General features: G+C 40.4%; 1 protein-coding gene and 1 long non-coding RNA gene across 5 annotated transcripts; both read left to right on the forward strand.

Annotated features, from left to right (window-relative positions):
• Nucleotides 1-792: 792 nt before the first annotated feature.
• LOC115194919 (uncharacterized) lies at nucleotides 793-13,159 on the forward strand. 4 transcript variants are annotated; one of them, XR_003878559.1, is made up of 4 exons: nucleotides 793-871; nucleotides 1,769-2,138; nucleotides 7,235-7,355; nucleotides 10,560-10,603. It is a non-coding gene; the product is annotated as an uncharacterized LOC115194919 (long non-coding RNA). The 4 variants fall into 4 exon arrangements; XR_003878560.1 differs by lacking the exon at nucleotides 10,560-10,603 and adding an exon at nucleotides 9,816-10,142; XR_003878557.1 differs by lacking the exon at nucleotides 10,560-10,603 and adding an exon at nucleotides 12,633-13,159 and having other exon boundaries at nucleotides 794-871.
• Nucleotides 13,160-14,616: 1,457 nt separating this feature from the next.
• LOC115194908 (endonuclease domain-containing 1 protein-like) lies at nucleotides 14,617-15,982 on the forward strand (the record flags this gene model as incomplete). Its single annotated transcript, XM_029754828.1, has 2 exons — nucleotides 14,617-15,038; nucleotides 15,350-15,982. Coding segments are annotated over exons 1-2 (966 nt in total), but the record flags the coding sequence as incomplete, so codon positions are not given.
• Nucleotides 15,983-23,286: the final 7,304 nt, after the last annotated feature.

A 23,286-nucleotide genomic window follows, 5' to 3' on the forward strand; every position in this document is an offset into this window, starting at 1 on the left:
TTATAGATGACATTGCAGAAGTCGAGGATGGTAGGATGGTCAGTTTTATTAGGGTATGTTTGGCAGCATGAGTGAAGGATGCTTTGTTGCGAAATAGGAAGCCAATTCTAGATTTAATTTTGGATTGGAGATGTTTAATGTGAGTCTGGAAGGAGAGTTTACAGTCTAACTAGACACCTAGGTATTTGTAGTTATCCACACATCTGAATATTTTCATAGATTTGCTACATTTGTCATTAGCTGACTAACAAGTTCCTCAATTCAGGGTTAAAAAAACTGTCTGGGTCTTCACAATTGACACATTGCTGAGTTTACAATTAGTTAGTTTAGTTGTTCCATCTCTTAACAGCTGATATGCAGGAAGAGATCGTCTTCTAGCTAGTTTTTGGATCCGATCCCAACTTAGCTTGGCTAGCGGGCTGATAAAAAGCACTGACTCAACATTTGAATTAAAAATTCATATTAAAGTAATTTGTTGAGCATTTAAACAATTTGGTAAATTAATTAAATAGTTAAATAAAAGTACATTTCAAAGTTATTCGCTATGTTCGCTCAGGAACATGTCTATCCCCAGCGGAGGGACAAAATAAGGCCGCTTCACGAATATGTGTATAATCTGTTGCGCATTATTTTCCTGTGCAGACCAACCGGATGTCTATCCAGTCTCAACTAGCGTAAATCCTCCAATGGGAATGCGAGACAGTCTCAAAGAACCGTCTCCAACCACGTGTGGTCCAATCAGATTCGCCCTTTGACCTTAGCTCCGCCCTAAGCGGAAGTTTGAAAAACCAAACGGCGCCATGACACTTTCCCCTCATCGGATCTTTGTTTACATCAAACGGAGAGTTACAGAGTAAATATATTTTACCAGGTTGGATGAAATCAGTTGTAAATGTTATTGCTACATCTGTGAAGTTGTTAGAAGAATGGAAAAGTGAATGTAAAACATACAGTTATATCTCAGCAGTCATCTACCTATGATACCCGTAGCATTGGTTTGGTATCGGTAACTACCTGTACAATCAGACACCACTTGTCTGCATTTTCAATACTATTTTTACAATCGGAGATATTTTAATTCATACTATCGCTTAAATTGGTGCTTTGTTGTGTGGTGTAAGACGTCTGTGAAGTTGTGAAATCGTGTGAACGTGATGCAGGCTACAGTTCAGTAACTTTAACATGCTACTGTACAGTAGTTTATTTTATGTTCCAGTGTAAAACAGTTTTATTCAACATGTATCAGTCATGGATTAGATAATACATGTATTATGTTGTCTAGTTTCATGGTGTCATAATCATCATATTTGCCTTGCATTTCAATCTACACATGAATATGGTTCTGCAATGTTAGGTAGGATATTCTGTTCCCTTGACATTCTGCAAGCATGAATACTTTACAATAATGGAAGATATGCATTGTGTTAATCTTACTATTTGTCCATGTATTGAATGTGACACTCCTCAGCATCATGACACTCCCTTCCTGTATCTGTCATGAAGGCCTATGCATTCTTTGTCCTTTAGTTACACAACTAAATCTAGTATCTGTCTCTTACCTTTCATGGTGTAGATTTACTGTCATGGTGCTGAGAATGCTTAGTACTGTATCTGTCTCTTACCTTTCATGCTGTAGATTTACTGTCATGGTGCTGAGAATGCTTAGTACTGTATCTGTCTCTTACCTTTCATGCTGTAGATTTACTGTCATGGTGCTGAGAATGCTTAGTACTGTATCTGTCTCTTATGTATTCTCTGTATGTATTAGGTAGGACCCCTTGGACATGCAGGTACCTGCAGCGCTCCCTCCTGCCTCACGTTCGGCCCCTGTCCCTGGTGATCTATCCCAGGCCCTCTTGTATCCACCCCAGGCTTCTGAACTTGCCCCAGTGGGGTGAAGGCCAGAATAGGGTGATGTCCTTCCTGCCTCTCTCTCTCCCTTAAAATGCAACTGGTGATTCCAGAGATCTGGTGGGCAACTCTCAACAAGAAGCAGCAGCAGTGGATTGACCAGACGCTGTTTACCAGGAGCTGCCTACAGAGCTCACAGTTCATCACTGTCCTTTCCCTGGTGGGGTGAAGACCAGAAGAGGGTGATGTCCTTCCTGTCTCCAAGGCCTGCCTCAGAATGTGCTGGGGTGAGTTTTTCCATAATAAATGAGAAGCTTAGAAATGGTAATTTAATATATTCTTCTCTCATGATCTATCAATGCCTCAGGATGCCACTGGGTAATTAATAATTGGATGTAACTTAAACACTTAAACAATGTCACTTTATATAATGTTTACATACCCTACATTACTCATCTCATATGTATATACTGTACGCTATACCATCTAAATCAAATGAAATGTATTTATATAGCCCTTTTTACATCAGCTGATATCTCAAAGTGCTGTACAGAAACCCAGCCTAAAACCCCAAACAGCAAGCAATGCAGGTGTAGAAGCACGGTGGCTAGGAAAAACTCCCTAGAAAGGCCAAAACCTAGGAAGAAACCTAGAGAGGAACCAGGCTATGAGGGGTGGCCAGTCCTCTTCTGGCTGTGCCGGGTGGAGATTATAACAGCACATGGCCTAGATGTTCAAATGTTCATAAATGACCAGCATGGTCAAATAATAATAATCATAGTAGTTGTCGAGGGTGCAACAAGTCAGTAACACAAGAGTAAGTGTCAGTTGGCTTTTTCATAGCCGATCTTTGAGAGTATCTCTACCACTCCTGCTGTCTCTAGAGAGTTGAAAACAGCAGGTCTGGGACAGGTAGCACGTCCGGTGAACAGGTCAGGGTTCCATAGCTGCAGGCAGAACAGTTGGAACTGGAGCAGCAGCACGACCAGGTGAACTGGGGACAGCAAGGAGTCATCAAGCCAGGTAGTCCTGAGGCATGGTCCTAGGGCTCAGGTCCTCCGAGAGAAAGAAAGAAAGAAAGAAAGAGAAAGAGAGAATTAGAGAGAGCATATTTAAATTCACACAGGACACCGGAAAAGACAAGAGAAATACTCCAGATGTGACAGACTGACCCTAGCCCCCCGACACATAAACTACTGCAGCATAAATACTGGAGACTGAGACAGGAGGGGTCAGGAGACACTGTGGCCCCATCCGATGAAACCCCCGGACAGGGCCAAACAGGTAGGATATAACCCCACCCACTTTGCCAAAGCACAGCCTCCACACCACTGGAGGGATATCTCCAACCACCAACATACCATCCCGGGACAAGGCCGAGTATAGCCCACAAAGATCTCCGCCACAGCACAGCCCAAGGGGGATAAACTCCTCTGTATGAAGATGAGTCCTGTCTGGTATAATTAGTGGTCAGACTGGACAAGGAGGGTTGGATAAACTCCTCTGTATGAAGGTGAGTCCTGTCTGGTATAATTAGTGGTCAGACTGGACAAGGAGGGTTGGATAAACTCCTCTGTATGAAGGTGAGTCCTGTCTGGTATAATTAGTGGTCAGACTGGACAAGGAGGGTTGGATAAACTCCTCTGTATGTGGAACAGGTGGAACTATTTAGAATGTGTAACAATCAAACCTCCCTATTGGCTGTGTTCCACATTCTAAAGTAGAACCATCATTTTACTTGCTGAAATATTGTCTAGAAATGACCTCATTGGACAGAAAGGGCAACTCCTCCCCACACGCATGTTGAACAAATATAATGTTTCTCTGAAACAAAGGATTCCTGTAGTTTCATGAAATAAGAAATGTATTCATAGTATATCATACAAGCCAACATTCAGTAGCAACACTGCTAAGAGGTTTTGTTTAAATCCATTGATGACTTTTAGTTTTATTGAAGAAGAAAAAGGGTTTTGAGGCCCTAAAGTAAATATTCTTGCCTCCTGTCTTTTTGTTAAATTATTGACCTGTGGAACATTCACCTACTGGGTCAATTATAACATTTAATATCCTTCACTTGGTTGAATTGTAAATGACTGGTAGGTCCTGGGAACATACTTAGTGTGTAATGGTAGCTGAGATATGTTATTTGTATAAAAATATGATTAATCTAACTTAAATAATATTTTCATAATAAACTAAAGCCTAAAAGTGTTAGTTTGTTCCCCAGTCTCCTCTACTCTGACTGAGAAAAGGCCTCCTCAACTGAAGAATCTACAGCTGCTGAGTCTGAGGTGTTAATCAGTCCAGTGCTGCTCTGACCACAGTGTTGTTAGGAACCACATTTTCTAATGCTACATACACAGCCTTGTGTCAACTCTTACTGTGAACTACTTCAGTTACTGGAAATAAACTCAGCAGTGGTCAGACCACAATACATCAACATAAACAACACCAATAAATGAAACATCCATTATTGCTATCTTCTGGTTTCCAATAATGAAAACTGCGATTTCCTGTTAGTGAAGTTTCCAGCCTCACAAAGTTACAATTTAACAGAGGATAGTTAGGGGGGGGGGGGGGGAGAGTGAGAGGGGGGAGTTGGAGACATGGTTATGAGACAGCTGTATTCTTCAACGATCACAGACGTGTTTGAGGAATTTAAAATCGACCCTAACTCTGTCATTATGGAAGTCATTTCCCCGACCACCTGACCCCTCTTTGACTTTTCCTAAATAAATGTTTATAACATCAGTGTTAGAATTTCAATATCACAAACAAAACATTTATAAGGTATTTTGGTTAAAAAACATTCCACCTGCCTTTCCTTCTCCCGCCAGTTGCCTGCTCAGCCAATAGCCACATTCTCCAGATTAACCTTTACCTGTTGGTTACAATGTTTACTGATATTCATTATTATACAACAGAAATGTGTATTTATACTACCACAGTACACTCTGATATGTGTATTTATACTACCACAGTACCCAACCCTCTGATATGTGTATTTATACTACCACAGTACCCAACCCTCTGATATGTGTATTTATACTACCACAGTACCCAACCCTCTGATATGTGTATTTATACTACCACAGTACCCAACCCTCTGATATGTGTAATTATACTACCACAGTACCCTCTGATATGTGTATTTATACTACCACAGTACCCTCTGTGTATTTATACTACCATAGTACACTCTGATATGTGTATTTATACTAGCACAGTACTCTCTAATATGTGTATTTTTACAACCACAGTACCCTCTATGTGTATTTATACTACCACAGTACCCAACCCTCTGATATGTGTATTTATATTACCACAGTACCCTCTGATATGTGTATTTATACTACCACAGTACCCTCTGATATGTGTATTTATACTACCACAGTACCATCTGATATGTGTATTTATACTACCACAGTACCCAACCCTCTGATATGTGTATTTATATTACCACAGTACCCTCTGATATGTGTATTTATACTACCACAGTACCCAGCCCTCTGATGTGTATTTATACTACCACAGTACCCTCGGAATGTGTATTTATACTACCACAGCACCCAACCCTCTGTGTGTATTTATACTACCACAGTACCCAACCCTCTTATATGTGTATTTATACTACCACAGTACCCAACCCTCTGATATGTGTATTTATACTACCACAGTACCCTCTGATATGTGTATTTATACTACCACAGTACCCTCTATGTGTATTTATACTACCACAGTACCCTCTGACATGTGTATTTATACTACCACAGTACCCTCTGATATGTGTATTTATACTACCACAGTACCCTCTGATATGTGTATTTATACTACCACAGTACCCTCTGATATGTGTATTTATACTACCACAGTACCATTTGATATGTGTGTTTATACTACCACAGTACCCAACCCTCTGATATGTGTATTTATACTACCACAGTACCCTCTGTGTATTTATACTACCACAGTACCCAACCCTCTGATATGTGTATTTATACTACCACAGTACCCTCGGATATGTGTATTTATACTACCACAGTACCCAACCTTCTGATATGTGTATTTATATTACCACAGTACCCTCTGATATGTGTATTTATACTACCACAGCACCCAACCCTCTGTGTGTATTCATACTACCACAGTACCCAACCCTCTGATATGTGTATTTATACTACCACAGTACCCAACCCTCTGATATGTGTATTTATACTACCACAGTACCCTCTGATATGTGTATTTATACTACCACAGTACCCTCTGATATGTGTATTTATACTACCACAGTACCCTCTATGTGTATTTATACTACCACAGTACCCTCTGATATGTGTATTTATACTACCACAGTACCCTCTATGTGTATGTATGCTACCACAGTACCCTCGGATATGTGTATTTATACTACCACAGTACCATTTGATATGTGTGTTTATACTACCACAGTACCCAACTCTCGAATATGTGTATTTATACTACCACAGTACCCTCTGATATGTGTATTTTCACTACCACAGTACCCTCTGATATGTGTATTTATACTACCACAGTACCCTCTATGTGTATTTATACTACCACAGTACCCTCTGATATGTGTATTTATACTACCACAGTACCCTCTGATATGTGTATTTATACTACCACAGTACCCTCTGTGTATTTATACAACCACAGTACACTCTGATATGTGTATTTATACTACCACAGTACACTCTGATATGTGTATTTATACTACCACAGTACCCTCTGATATGTGTATTTATACTACCACAGTACCCAACCCTCTGATATGTGTATTTATACTACCACAGTACCCTATGTGTATTTATACTACCACAGTACCCAACCCTCTGATATGTGTATTTATACTACCACAGTACCCTCGGATATGTGTATTTATACTACCACAGTACCCAACCCTCTGATATGTGTATTTATATTACCACAGTACCCTCTGATATGTGTATTTATACTACCACAGCACCCAACCCTCTGTGTGTATTCATACTACCACAGTACCCAACCCTCTGATATGTGTATTTATACTACCACAGTACCCAACCCTCTGATATGTGTATTTTCACTACCACAGTACCCTCTGATATGTGTATTTATACTACCACAGTACCCTCTATGTGTATTTATACTACCACAGTACCCTCTGATATGTGTATTTATACTACCACAGTACCCTCTGATATGTGTTTTTATACTACCACAGTACCCTCTATGTGTATTTATACTACCACAGTACCCTCTGATATGTGTATTTATACTACCACAGTACCCTCAGATATGTGTTTTTATACTACCACAGTACCCTCTATGTGTATTTATACTACCACAGTACCCTCTGATATGTGTATTTATACTACCACAGTACCCAACCAGGAGCTTCCTACAGAGCTCACAGTTCATCACTGTCCTTTCCCTGGTGGGGTGAAGACCAGAAGAGGGTGATGTCCTTCCTGTCTCCAAGGCCTGCCTCAGAATGTGCTGGGGTGAGTTTTTATATAATAAATGAGCAGCTTAGAAATGGTAATTTAATAATTTCTTCTCTCATGATCTATCAATGTCTCAATGTTCACCCAGTGGCCTCCTTTCTAACTAAATTATTATATATTCTGTGATGATATCTGGGAGAAGATGAGTCCTGTCTGGTATAATTAGTGGTCAGACTGGACAAGGAGGGTTGGATAAACTCCTCTGTATGAAGATGAGTCCTGTCTGGTATAATTAGTGGTCAAGACAGGACAAGGAGGGTTGGATAAACTCCTCTGTATGAAGATGAGTCCTGTCTGGTATAATTAGTGGTCAGACTGGACAAGGAGGGTTGGATAAACTCCTCTGTATGAAGATGAGTCCTGTCTGGTATAATTAGTGGTCAGACTGGACAAGGAGGGTTGGATAAACTCCTCTGTATGAAGATGAGTCCTGTCTGGTATAATTAGTGGTCAGATTGGACAAGGAGGGTTGGATAAACTCCTCTGTATGAAGATGAGTCCTGTCTGGTATAATTAGTGGTCAGACTGGACAAGGAGGGTTGGATAAACTCCTCTGTATGAAGATGAGTCCTGTCTGGTATAATTAGTGGTCAGACTGGACAAGGAGGGTTGGATAAACTCCTCTGTATGAAGATGAGTCCTGTCTGGTATAATTAGTGGTCAGACTGGACAAGGAGGGTTGGATAAACTCCTCTGTATGAAGATGAGTCCTGTCTGGTATAATTAGTGGTCAGACTGGACAAGGAGGGTTGGATAAACTCCTGTATGAAGATGAGTCCTGTCTGGTATAATTAGTGGTCAGACTGGACAAGGAGGGTTGGATAAACTCCTCTGTATGAAGATGAGTCCTGTCTGGTATAATTAGTGGTCAGACTGGACAAGGAGGGTTGGATAAACTCCTCTGTATGAAGATGAGTCCTGTCTGGTATAATTAGTGGTCAGACTGGACAAGGAGGGTTGGATAAACTCCTGTATGAAGATGAGTCCTGTCTGGTATAATTAGTGGTCAGACTGGACAAGGAGGGTTGGATAAACTCCTGTATGAAGATGAGTCCTGTCTGGTATAATTAGTGGTCAGACTGGACAAGGAGGGTTGGATAAACTCCTCTGTATGAAGATGAGTCCTGTCTGGTATAATTAGTGGTCAGACTGGACAAGGAGGGTTGGATAAACTCCTCTGTATGAAGATGAGTCCTGTCTGGTATAATTAGTGGTCAGACTGGACAAGGAGGGTTGGATAAACTCCTGTATGAAGATGAGTCCTGTCTGGTATAATTAGTGGTCAGACTGGACAAGGAGGGTTGGATAAACTCCTCTGTATGAAGATGAGTCCTGTCTGGTATAATTAGTGGTCAGACTGGACAAGGAGGGTTGGATAAACTCCTCTGTATGAAGATGAGTCCTGTCTGGTATAATTAGTGGTCAGACTGGACAAGGAGGGTTGGATAAACTCCTGTATGAAGATGAGTCCTGTCTGGTATAATTAGTGGTCAGACTGGACAAGGAGGGTTGGATAAACTCCTCTGTATGAAGATGAGTCCTGTCTGGTATAATTAGTGGTCAGACTGGACAAGGAGGGTTGGATAAACTCCTCTGTATGAAGATGAGTCCTGTCTGGTATAATTAGTGGTCAGACTGGACAAGGAGGGTTGGATAAACTCCTCTGTATGAAGATGAGTCCTGTCTGGTATAATTAGTGGTCAGACTGGACAAGGAGGGTTGGATAAACTCCTCTGTATGAAGATGAGTCCTGTCTGGTATAATTAGTGGTCAGACTGGACAAGGAGGGTTGGATAAACTCCTCTGTATGAAGATGAGTCCTGTCTGGTATAATTAGTGGTCAGACTGGACAAGGAGGGTTGGATAAACTCCTCTGTATGTGGAACAGGTGGAACTATTTAGAATGTGTAACAATCAAACCTCCCTATTGGCTGTGTTCCACATTCTAAAGTAGAACCATCATTTTACTTGCTGAAATATTGTCCAGAAATGACCTCATTGGACAGAAAGGGGAACTCCTCCCCTCACGCATGTTGAACAAATATAATGTTTCACTGAAACAAAGGATTCCTGTAGTTTCATGAAATAAGAAATGTATTCATAGTATATCATACAAGCCAACATTCAGTAGCAACACTGCTAAGAGGTTTTGTTTAAATCCATTGATGACTTTTAGTTTTATTGAAGAAGAAAAAGGGTTTTGAGGCCCTAAAGTAAATATTCTTGCCTCCTGTCTTTTTGTTAAATTATTGACCTGTGGAACATTCACCTACTGGGTCAATTATAACATTTAATATCCTCCACTTGGTTGAATTGTAAATGACTGGTAGGTCCTGGGAACATACTTAGTGTGTAATGGTAGCTGAGATATGTTGTTTGTATAAAAATATGATTAATCTAACTTAAATAATATTTTCATAATTAACTAAAGTCTAAAAGTGTTAGTTTGTTCCCCAGTCTCCTCTACTCTGACTGAGAAAAGGCCTCCTCAACTGAAGAATCTACAGCTGCTGAGTCTGAGGTGTTAATCAGTCCAGTGCTGCTCTGACCACAGTGTTGTTAGGAACCACATTTTCTAATGCTACATACACAGCCTTGTGTCAACTCTTACTGTGAACTACTTCAGTTACTGGAAATGAACTCAGCAGTGGTCAGACCACAATACATCAACATAAACAACACCAATAAATGAAACATCCATTATTGCTATCTTCTGGTTTCCAATAATGAAAACTGCGATTTCCTGTTAGTGAAGTCTCCACCCTCGCAAAAGTTACAAGTGAACAGAGGATAGGGGGGGGGGGGGGGGGGGGAAGAATGGGGGAGAGTGAGGGGGGGGGGGGAGTGAGGGGGGGAGACATGGTTATGAGACAGCTGTATTCTTCAACGATCACAGACGTGTTTGAGGAATTTAAAATCGACCCTAACTCTGTCATTATGGAAGTAATTTCCCCGACCCCCTGACCCCCTCCTTGACTTTTCCTAAATAAATGTTTATAACATCAGTGTTAGAATTTCAATATCACAAACAAAACATTTATAAGGTATTTTGGTTCAAAAACATTCCACCTGCCCTTCCTTCTACCGACAGTTGCCTGCTCAGCCAATAGCCACATTCTCCAGATTAACTGTTACGGATACAGGTATCCTGAGTGTGTATCCTGAATGTGTATTTCTTTTCTCTCCTTCTCCTCCTCACAGGTGACAATCATCACTCACCAATCAGTCACCAATCAGAAGACACCTGTTCCTTTTCCCTCAACCAATCACATCCCCTTTCCCTTGGTTTAAAAACCCAGTCAGTTGTTTTCTCTCCAGATCAATCTTTGTGTTCATTCTCTCAATCGCTCTCGCTCTGTGTCCCCAGCTCTATCTCTCTGTATTGATCTCTTTTGCAACTACATGTCACGTATGTCCGGTAATCCTGTGAGAATTGGTTTGTTGTTTGACTTGTTTGTTTGGTGGGAAAAGGGGGTAACCAGACAAGTCGCCCATGGGCATACATTACCCGTAGGAATACTTTGCGAAAGTACCCTAGTTAGAACTGGGTGGACCACCCACTGTATTTTTATTTTTGGTTAGTTAGCTAGCTGTTATTGAGGTAGTCTAGTTTAGGGGTGTTTTGGATTATTGTTTCTTTCCTTGGGTCCAGCTCAGCCCCTTTTCCCACACCCCTTTACTGTGTGTTTATAAATAAACCCTGAGTGTTTGACGGTAGATTTCAGTTGTCTGTGGTTTTTGTTCTCACTGTTACTTGTCACGATTATAATTTGCCTGATTTATGTTATGGGTCTCGTATCCATCCCCCCCTAGACTGCAAGGCTGATTTATGTTATGGGTCTCGTATCCATCCCCCCCTAGACTGCAGGGCCAAAAGGGATTCGTAACCTTTACCTGTTGGTTAGAATGTTTACTGATATTCATTATTATACAACAGAAATGTGTATTTATACTACCACAGTACCCTCTGTGTATTTATGCTACCACAGTACCCTCTATGTGTATTTATACTACCACAGTAACCTTTGATATGTGTATTTATACTACCACAGTAAGCTCTGATATGTGTATTTATACTACCACAGTACCCTCTGATATGTGTATTTATACTACCACAGTACCCAACCCTCGGATATGTGTATTTATACTACCACAGTACCCAACCCTCGGATATGTGTATTTATACTACCACAGTACCCAACCCTCGGATATGTGTATTTACACTACCACAGTACCCTCTGATATGTGTATTTATGCTACCACAGTAACCTCTATGTGTATTTATACTACCACAGTACCCAACCCTCTGATATGTGTATTTATCCTACCTCAGTACCCTCTGATAGGTGTATTTATACTACCTCAGTACCCTCTGATAGGTGTATTTATACTACCACAGTACCCTCTGTGTATTTATACTACCACAGTACCCTCTGATATGTGTATTTATACTACCACAGTACCCTCTATGTGTATTTATACTACCACAGTACCCTCTGATAGGTGTATTTATACTACCACAGTACCCAACCCTCTGATATGTGTATTTATATTACCACAGTACCCTCTGATATGTGTATTTATACTACCACAGTACCCAACCCTCTGATGTGTATTTATACTACCACAGTACACTCGGAATGTGTATTTATACTACCACAGCACCCAACCCTCTGTGTGTATTTATACTACCATAGTACCCTCTGATATGTGTATTTATACTACCACAGTACCCTCTTATATGTGTATTTATACTACCACAGTACCCTCTATGTGTATTTATACTACCACAGTACCCTCTGACATGTGTATTTATACTACCACAGTACCCTCTGACATGTGTATTTATACTACCACAGTACCCTCTGATATGTGTATTTATACTACCACAGTACCCAACCCTCTGATATGAGTATTTATACTACCACAGTACCCAACTCTCGAATATGTGTATTTATACTACCACAGTACCCTCTGATATGTGTATTTATACAACCACAGTACACTCTGATATGTGTATTTATACTACCACAGTACCCAACCCTCTGATATGTGTATTTATACTACCACAGTACCCAACCCTCTATGTGTATTTATACTACCACAGTACCCTCGGATATGTGTATTTATACTACCACAGCACCCAACCCTCTGTGTGTATTCATACTACCACAGTACCCTCTGATATGTGTATTTATACTACCACAGTACCCTCTGATATGTGTATTTATACTACCACAGTACCCTCTGATATGTGTATTTATACTACCACAGTACCCAACCAGGAGCTGCCTACGGAGCTCACAGTTCATCACTGTCCTTTCCCTGGTGGGGTGAAGACCAGAAGAGGGTGATGTCCTTCCTGTCTCCAAAGCCTGCCTCAGAAAGTGCTGGGGTGAGTTTTTATATAATAAATGAGCAGCTTAGAAATGGTAATTTAATAATTTCTTCTCTCATGATCTATCAATGCCTCAATGTTCACCCAGTGGCCTCCTTTCTAACTAAATTATTATATATTCTGTGATGATATCTGGGAGAAGATGAGTCCTGTCTGGTATAATTAGTGGTCAGACTGGACAAGGAGGGTTGGATAAACTCCTCTGTATGAAGATGAGTCCTGTCTGGTATAATTAGTGGTCAGACTGGACAAGGAGGGTTGGATAAACTCCTCTGTATGTGGAACAGGTGGAACTATTTAGAATGTGTAACAATCAAACCTCCCTATTGGCTGTGTTCCACATTCTAAAGTAGAACCATCATTTTACTTGCTGAAATATTGTCCAGAAATGACTTCATTGGACAGAAAGGGGAACTCCTCCCCTCACGCATGTTGAACAAATATAATGTTTCCCTGAAACAAAGGATTCCTGTAGTTTCATGAAATAAGAAATGTATTCATAGTATATCATACAAGCCAACATTCAGTAGCAACACTGCTAAGAGGTTTTGTTTAAGTCTATTGATGACTTTTAGTTTTATTGAATAAGAAAAAGGGTTTTGAGGCCCTAAAGTAAATATTCTATCCTCCTGTCTTTTTGTTAAATTATTGACCTGTGGAACATTCACCTACTGGGTCAATTATAACATTTAATATCCTCCACTTGTTTGAATTGTAAATGACTGGTAGGTCCTGGGAACATACTTAGTGTGTTATGGTAGCTGAGATATGTTGTTTGTATAAAAATATGATGAATCTAACTTAAATAATATTTTCATAATAATCTAAAGTCTAAAAGTGTTAGTTTGTTCCCCAGTCTCCTCGACTGAGAAAAAGCCTCCTCAACCGAAGAATCTACAGCTGCTGAGTCTGAGGTGTTAATCAGTCCAGTGCTGCTCTGACCACATTTGTGTGTAGTGTTGTTAGGAACCACATTTTCTAATGCTACATACACAGCCTTGTGTCAACTCTTACTGTGAACTACTTCAGTTTCTGGAAATAAACTCAGCAGTGGTCAGACCACAGAATACACAAACATAAACACCAATAAATGAAACCCATTATATGCTATTTTCATGTTTCCAGTAAGTGTGTGAGAGGCCAATAAAAGTTTATTGACATTTGATAGCTTCCTCCATTTTATTCAGTTGTAAACATATCTGTAATGTATGTGAGGCCTTTGAGACCTCATACTAAATATGGTGACTTGCTGGTCAAGGGAAATGCAAGTGTTACTCAGAGTCGCTAAGCATTGTGGGATATTAATGAATATGAACTCAGCAACCGTAATTCCAGAACAGTCCCTCTGTTGTAATAGTCTGATGTGTATCTTCTGACAGACTCTATGCTGAGTAAAGTCATGTTTTATCCTAAAATGTTTTTTTACCAGAACCAAAGTGTGGATGCAGTCACTATTTAGAGCAGTCTAATCTTGTTAACCCAGAACTATAATATTGTGTGATTCAGTTCTGGGTCCATACGTGTTAGAAACTATAGGAGGTGAGTCACATGTTATTTGTTACAGCAGTTTCCATGGAAACATACAGAGGGGTTTATGTAAATCAACCCTTTCAGTCTTGACATCTGAAGGAGGAGTCTCTGTAATAACTATTTAAAGCAGTCTGTCCTGACTCAGCTCAGCAGTCTGCAGTCTACCAACTGGTCTCTGTAATAACTATTTAAAGCAGTCTGTCCTGACTCAGCTCAGCAGTCTCCAGTCTACCAACTGGTCTCTGTAATAACTATTTAAAGCAGTCTGTCCTGACTCAGCTCAGCAGTCTCCAGTCTACCAACTGGTCTCTGTAATAACTATTTAAAGCAGTCTGTCCTGACTCAGCTCAACTGTCTCCAGTCTACCAACTGGTCTCTGTAACTTCATCTTTGTCTCTGTGGTGTTCAGTCTTCAGGTGATGATGGGGGTATTGAATCATCTCTCTACTCTCCTCCTTCTCTCTCTCCTTCCTCCTGCTCTCTCTCATGTAGTGGAGAAGTTCAGTGATGTTCCGCAGTGCAAGAATTTCTTCATGAAGGGGACAACTCCAAATCTCCCAGGTATTTTGGTTGATGGGACAGTACAGAACCAGAACCGCTACAAGCTGATTTGCCAGAAGCACAAGAACATCTACAGGTTTGCAACTCTCTACGACACGACCAAGAGGATCCCTGTGTTCTCAGCCTACACCTTCACTGGTCCTCCTACAGACTGCAGACCAAAACATCAACCCTGGATGATTGAGCCCCAGGTAGGACTAATGTTTTGTCATATAACATAACATTTGTATTTGTTTACTGCTATATACCACAGACAGTTATGTTACAGAATATAGAACTACTACTATAGAGGGTCTAGAGACTTGATTTATCTTGATTGTGAACCCCCCCCCCCCAGAAAAGAGGGTTTATTGTACTGAAAGGAGGGTTTATTGTACAGAAAGGAGGGTTTATTGTACAGAAAGGAGGGTTTATTGTACAGAAAGGAGGGTTTATTGTACAGAAAGGAGGGTTTATTGTACAGAAAACATGTGAATGAATGTATGACTGTTGTTTCCTGCAGCTCAATGGGGAAACCAACAGCCCTGAAATGCAGAAGGATAGTAAAGAGATTGAATATCAAAAGCAGGCTGGGGACAACGACTATAACAACTCAATACCAATTAAAGGGGTGAACAGAGGTCACCTCTTCCCATGTTCACATGCTCATGACCTTGATACTCAGAAGTCCACCTTTACCCTGACCAACATCGTTCCCCAGGTGGTGTCCTTCAACGGGGGCAGCTGGAGAGAAATGGAGGAAAATGTCAGTATAAAGCTGATGACGGACTGTATTAATAACAACGGAAATACAGAAGCCTATGTGGTGACTGGAGCAGTTCCCAGTAAGAACAACACACTGAAGAACGCACTGAACAACAGAGTGAACATCCCAGATCTCATGTGGACAGCCTACTGCTGTTACAACAACAACCTGAAACAGTGGGTGGCCCAAGCACACTGGGGGGAGAACCAAAAGGAGGACAATAAAACATTGCCCTCAAATACCTTGGCAGATCTGTATGACATATTGAACCCGAACTACCCAGGTGGTGGTGTCCAGGTGTTCCCAGAGCAGTATCCAATCAGTCTTTACCCTACCACTACTACTACTACTAACCCTACTACTACTACTAACCCTACCACTGCTACTACCCCTACTACTACTACTAACCCTACTACTAACCCTACTACTACTACTAACCCTACCACTGCTACTACCCCTACTACTACTACTAACCCTACTACTAACCCTACCACTACGACTACTACTAACCCGACCACTACCCCTAACCCTACCACTACCCCTAACTCCTGGAAGAATTATCTTGAAATAATTTTGTTCATACCGAGGAATCTTTACAATTACATGAGAAATAGTTTTGGAAGGTTCTTTGGATGATCTAGAAGGTACAGATGCTGACAGCATATCAACAAACTATCAACTACAGTCTGGTTACAGTTACGGTTAGATAATGGTTATAATGGTTATAATGGTTATAATGGTTATAATGGTCATAAGGGTTATAAGGATGGTCATAATGGTTAGAATGGTCATAATGGTTATGATGGTCATGATGGTTATAATGCTTATAATGGTCATAATGGTTATGAGGGTTATAATGGTTATAATGGTTATAATGGTCATAATGGTTATAATGGTCATAATGGTTATAATGGTTACATATGTAATACTTTATGAAATATCTGCAGTCTGTTATTTGTAATGCTAGTTCTCTTCTCAAAGGGTCAATCTGCGATTATTACATCCACTTATGGGCTTTTCAATTAATGATATTTACACTGAGTGTACAAAACATTAAGAACACCTGCTCTTTGCATCACATAGACTGACCAGGTGAATCCAGGTGAAACTATGATCCCTTATTGATGTCACTTGTTAAATCCAATCAGTGTAGATGAAGAGGAGGAGAAGACAGGTTAAAGAAGGATTTTTAAGCCTTGAGACAATTGAGACATGGATTGTGTATGTGTGTCATTCAGAGGGTAAATGGGCAAGACAAAAATATTTAAGTGCCTTTGAACGGGATATGGTAGTAGGTGCCAGGCGCACAGGTTTGAGTGTGTCAAGAACTGCAGTGCTGCTGGATTCAACAGTTTCCTGTGTGTATCAAGAATGGTCCCACCACCCCAAAGGACACCCATCCAACTTGACACAACTGTGGGAAGCATTGGAGTCAACATGGACCAGCATCCCTGTGGAACGCTTTCGACACCTTGTAGAGTCCATGCCCCGACCAACTGAGGCTGTTCTGAGGACAAAAGGGGCTGGAACTCAATATTAGGAAGGTGTTCTTAATGTTTTGTACACTCAGTGTATATACTAATTGATTATTGAAAAATATAACTTATAAATGATTGTGTTAGTGGATTGTGTATCTCTGTAGAGGTCACACATCATATGTCAGAGTTTTCATCCATAACACAGACAACTATTGAGAATTCATTCCCCCACAGGAGACCAGGGTTCAATCCCCGATTCAAACCTTTCTAGTCTATACATATCTATAGTCTATACTCTTCTCTTCCCTCTCTGTACATCTCTTTTATGTCTATATCTATAGTCTATACTCTTCTCTTCCCCCTCTGTCCATCTCTTCTATGTCTATATATATCTACAGTCTACTCTTCCCTCTGTCCATCTCTTCTATGTCTATATATATCTATATTCTATACTCTTCTCTTAGTTACTACAGGGTCCAGACTAACATGTTCCCCTGAATCAACACCTACCCTAAGTGTTAATTATTACAGGGTCCAGACTAACATGTTCCCCTGAATCAACACCTACCCTAAGTGTTAATTATTACAGGGTCTAGACTAACATGTTCCCCTGAATCAACACCTACCCTAAGTGTTAATTATTACAGGGCTCAGACTAACATGTTCCCCTGAATCAACACCTACCCTAAGTGTTAATTATTACAGGGTCTAGACTAACATGTTCCCCTGAATCAACACCTACCCTAAGTGTTAATTATTACAGGGCTCAGACTAACATGTTCCCCTGAATCAACACCTACCCTAAGTGTTAATTATTACAGGGTCTAGACTAACATGTTCCCCTGAATCAACACCTACCCTAAGTGTTAATTACTACAGGGTCCAGACTAACATGTTCCCCTGAATCAACACCTACCCTAAGTGTTAATTATTACAGGGCTCAGACTAACATGTTCCCCTGAATCAACACCTACCCTAAGTGTTAATCACTACAGGGTCCAGACTAACATGTTCTCCTGGTGTCACTTACCTTTACAGTTGATGGCACCAGTCCATTTGGTTGGACCCAAGTGATGAGTAATCATGTTATAAAGTCATCCATAGTGTTTTAAACCCAAGGTCAATGTGGTGACTGGAGCAGTGCCTAGATAATACTGGTAAACCCAAGGCCTATGTGGTGACTGGAGCAGTGTCTAGATAATACTGGTAAACCCAAGGTCAATGTGGTGACTGGAGCAGTGCCTAGATAATACTGGTAAACCCAAGGTCTATGTGGTGACTGGAGCAGTTCCCAGTAAGAACACACTGAACAACCGAGTGAACATCCCAGATCGCATGTGGACAGCAGCTCATGTGCTGTTACAACAACAAGATGAAAAAGTGGATGGCTGAAGCACACTGGAGTGAGAACCAAGAGGAACTGAACGAAAAATTATTGAACCACCATACCTTGGCAGATCTGTATAACATGTTGAAGCAGCACTACCCAGGTGGTGATGTCCAGGTGTTCCCAGAGCAGTGTCCAAGAGGTTCTTCTCAGAAAGAGAGAGAGAAGAGCAGAGAGAGGAAGGTAGGAAGTGGGTATGTTTGCAGGAAAATGTTAATGAAATGTGATGAGGATTGTAAATGTCTCACGTTGTACGGGTGACAGAAGATTCCAAGATTTTGGTCCAGAGGTAACAGACAACTATAAAGTACATTCCCCCATGGAAGACCAGGGTTCCCTGAATCAAATCTTTCAGTTCTAGCCTACCTTCTACTTTCAATGCTATGTCTGTATATCACATGAAAGGGAATTGAATTCTGTAGAATTTTTTTTTTTTAAATAAAGTTTAATTAATTTATGATATAAAGATATTACTGTTGTTAATACATAGGCCAACAGTTTGTCAGGTTCTGACTACCATGTAACTGTTACCATGGAGATACTATTATATGTTCTGAATGTAATTCTATCACTGTTACCATAGAGATACTATTATATGTTCTGAATGTAATTCTATCACTGTTACCATAGAGATACTATTATATGTTCAGAATGTAATTCTATCACTGTTACCATGGAGATACTATTATATGTTGTGAATGTAATTCTATCACTGTTACCATAGAGATACAATTATATGTTCTGAATGTAATTCTATCACTGTATTTATCCATCTTCTTCCCATCTGAAGGAATAAACATCTATAATGAATGAAGCCTGTGAGAGTCTGGTGTTTTGTTCTCATAGTGTTTAAATGTATCCAAGTGTCTCCAAAATGTTCCAATTCAACATTAGACAACGTTATTTGAGATAAAAATAGAAATGATTGAAAGCACTATTATAGTTGTCAGTTATTCATTCAAACTTTGCCTAAACTATGTGTCCATCCAGCTAGCTACCATGTCTCTAAACATACCTGGAGCTGGTCAAGAAGCTACCATGTCTCTAAACATACCTGGAGCTGGTCAAGAAGCTACCATGTCTCTAAACATACCTGGAGCTGGTCAAGAAGCTACCATGTCTCAAAACATACCTGGAGCTGGTCAAGAAGCTACCATGTCTCAAAACATACCTGGAGCTGGTCAAGAAGCTACCATGTTCTAAACATACCTAGAGCTGGTCAAGAAGCTACCATGTCTCTAAACATACCTGGAGCTGGTCAAGAAGCTACCATGTCTCAAAACATACCTGGAGCTGGTCAAGAAGCTACCATGTCTCTAAACATACCTGGAGCTGGTCAAGAAGCTACCATGTCTCTAAACATACCTGGAGCTGGTCAAGAAGCTACCATGTCTCTAAACATACCTGGAGCTGGTCAAGAAGGATTTACAAACATTGTTCTAGAATCATCAAAATCCAGGCTGTATCACATCCGGCCGTGATTGGGTGTCCCATAGGGCGGCCCACAATTGGCCCATCGTCCAGGTTTTGCTGGGGTAGGCCGTCATTTTAATTAAGAATTTGTTCTTAAAATAACTGACTTGTCTCGTTAAATAAAGGTTAAACATTTTTTTTAAACAATTTTCAAGCAGTGTTGTAGAATCATCTCACCAGCAGGTGTCAGCCTTGTTCCAGTTTTCAAACCTCCTCCATGAGCTCTGTGAACAGAACATGTTTTGGATTGATTGACTGATTAATTGATTGATAAATATATTATATATATTTCCATCATCTATGATTTTGATCTATTATACAAATAATTGATAATTAGCATATTTGCATTCAGTTACGATAAACAAGCAGACTAAAAACAGATTGTGAGAATTTACATCCCACATTCAGCCACACTTGAGCCAGGAAATGTCCCCCTTTTGTCCAAGTCCACAAACAATAAATACTATTATTTCTCATCAAAATGTCACTGGATGAGCTGTTGTAAAAAAAAAATACAAAATGTTTCTCTGCATTCAGTGGAAGGCAACTAAAGACACACCTGATGCTGAGGTAAGAGAGACTGACTGACCTGACGCTGAGGTAAGAGAGACAGACTGACCTGACGCTGAGGTAAGAGAGACAGACTGACCTGATGCTGAGGTAAGAGAGACAGACTGACCTGATGCTGAGGTAAGAGAGACAGACTGATCTGACGCTGAGGTAAGAGAGACAGACTGATCTGACGCTGAGGTAAGAGAGACAGACTGACCTTGGGGGATGAAAGAAGAACCAATGTAGGGAAAAGCTGATGTTTTTCCACAAGTGATTTCAGTAATACTCTGTGAAATTAACAGCCTCTTCTGTTTTACGTCCGGGTCGTGTCCCCAAAACTTTTGAAATGGCTTGAACTTCATATCATAACATTTGTGAAAACACGGTCATTTACAATATATATATATATATAAAATACATATTTTGTTTTGGATGAATTTACCTCTGCCTAGATTCCTTTTATGGATTATTTGGCTTGAAGACCATTGAGATGCGTTTTTGCCCATTGAAGACTATTCAGAAAGATAACAAAATACTACAATGCTACTTCCTGGAAAATTACGTGTCACTTTAGTAATGTATATAAAAAAATACATTGGATGAGTAGGAGAGAGAGAGAGAGAGAGAGAGAGAGAGAGAGTGACAGGCAGAGAGCGAGTGAGGCAGAGAGAGAGAGATATGCCATATATTCATTTGAGACAGTTTCACACAGCAAGAAGATGATCCTGCAGCAAAAGGAAATTGACATTGTTATGTTGTTTATAATTAATGGACATTTTTTGTAGGGGTTGTTACAAAAATAGTTAAGTCAAAAAAAGTCTGACATTTTTAAAGAAGTCAATACAAACTTTAGAAGCCATTTTAATCTGGAATACATTACAAATTAGCATTTCATTCTGTGCAGGAAAATTCCTACAACAACAAGATGATCAAATTAAGATACGGCTCCTGTAGGTTTCACAGCAGTATTTCGTTCCAAGCAGGTTTTTCAGTTTTTACAGCAAACAAAAAGAAAATACAGTTTTACAATGTACAAAATACAATAAATATCATATCTGGTGTCAGAGATATGATGCAAAACGTACGTTCAGAGTGTCAAGATCCAGACGGGTTTGAGCGCTATCAGGAGAACCTTCCTTGGGAACCTAAATATAGACAGATACACAGACAGAATGACAGACAGACAGAATGACAGACAGACAGACACACAGGCAGAATGACAGACAGATACACAGACAGAATGACAGACAGACAGACAGACAGACAGACAGACAGACAGACAGACAGACAGACAGACAGACAGACAGACAGACAGACAGACAGACAGACAGACAGACAGACAGATACACAGACAGACAGACAGACACACAGACCGAGTGGTGAAGTTCAGTGACGTTGTAGATTGTGAGAAGTTCGTCATGGATGAGATAACTCCTTAAAACCATCGTCATGTTTTATCAGTGGACCCAGCTCTGCTAGCTGACTTTAACAACCCATCACTTATTGTCTATAGGAGAGGTTGCAATTTACACGACAAATTGGTCCATGCCAAACTGCCAGCCACAAAAGAAAACGAGCCAGGCTCTTTACGCCCTCTTCTGAATGGTAGCTATAAATGCAGATGCTGAGCTCAGTACAACAATATGATGAAGTGTGAATGTTTCTACCACCCACATACAGGAAAACAGGTCCAAATAAATGACATCATTACCTGGTCCACCACCCATGTTACCTACATTATTACATGTCCATGTGGGCTGTGTTATGTAGGTAAAACCTCTCGTTATCTCAGAGAATTAGTGAACATAAAAGTTAAATCAGGAGTAAAGACAGGGATTATCCAGTCGCAGTACATTGTAATGACCTAAAACATGACAATTCTACCTTTAGGTTGTGAGACATAGAGAAAGTCAAGATATCAGACAGGGGAGGTGATATAACACTGAGCTAATGAGAATGTTTTGGGATTTTCACCCTCCAGACATTATTCCCTAAAGGTCTTAATGATGAAATGTCCATGCATGTTATGTTGTAAATGTGAACATGAATTAATGCCTCCACTTCAGACTACTCTGACGTTTTTTCTTGAACGGAACCCAATAATTTATGAAAACTTTCTTGATGGGCCAGCCCTCCCATTAGGCCGTCGCCTATGGCAGCACTTGTCTGCCGCCCTCCGGTGCCCCTGTTCGGTCACTACACCGCCCGCGGCGCCCCGCCACCAGCTCATAGTGTTGCTACAGTCCCCCCCCACCCCATTCCCCCTTCTCCCGAAGTTCATACCACTATCCTTGGTAGCTATGGTGATGTGTGTGTTTATATCTCCTGAAGTTCATACCACTATCCTTGGTAGCTATGGTGATGTGTGTTTATATCTCCTGAAGTTCATACCACTATCCTTGGTAGCTATGGTGATGTGTGTGTTTATATCTCCTGAAGTTCATACCACTATCCTTGGTAGCTATGGTGATGTGTGTGTTTATATCTCCTGAAGTTCATACCACTATCCTTGGTAGCTATGGTGATGTGTGTGTTTATATCTCCCGAAGTTCATACCACTATCCTTGGTAGCTATGGTGATGTGTGTGTTTATATCTCCTGAAGTTCATACCACTATCCTTGGTAGCTATGGTGATGTGTGTGTTTATGGGATTATCCAATTATGAAACATTAATAAATGAATCTGCCAAATAAATGATTGTATTTTTTGTAAGTGTGTGAGTGAGGAAGACGATTACATTTACATTTTACATTTACGTCATTTAGCAGACGCTCTTATCCAGAGTGACTTACAAATTGGTGCA

This window comes from Salmo trutta, chromosome 5 (assembly GCF_901001165.1).
Source record: "Salmo trutta chromosome 5, fSalTru1.1, whole genome shotgun sequence".
Taxonomy (NCBI): domain Eukaryota; kingdom Metazoa; phylum Chordata; class Actinopteri; order Salmoniformes; family Salmonidae; genus Salmo; species Salmo trutta.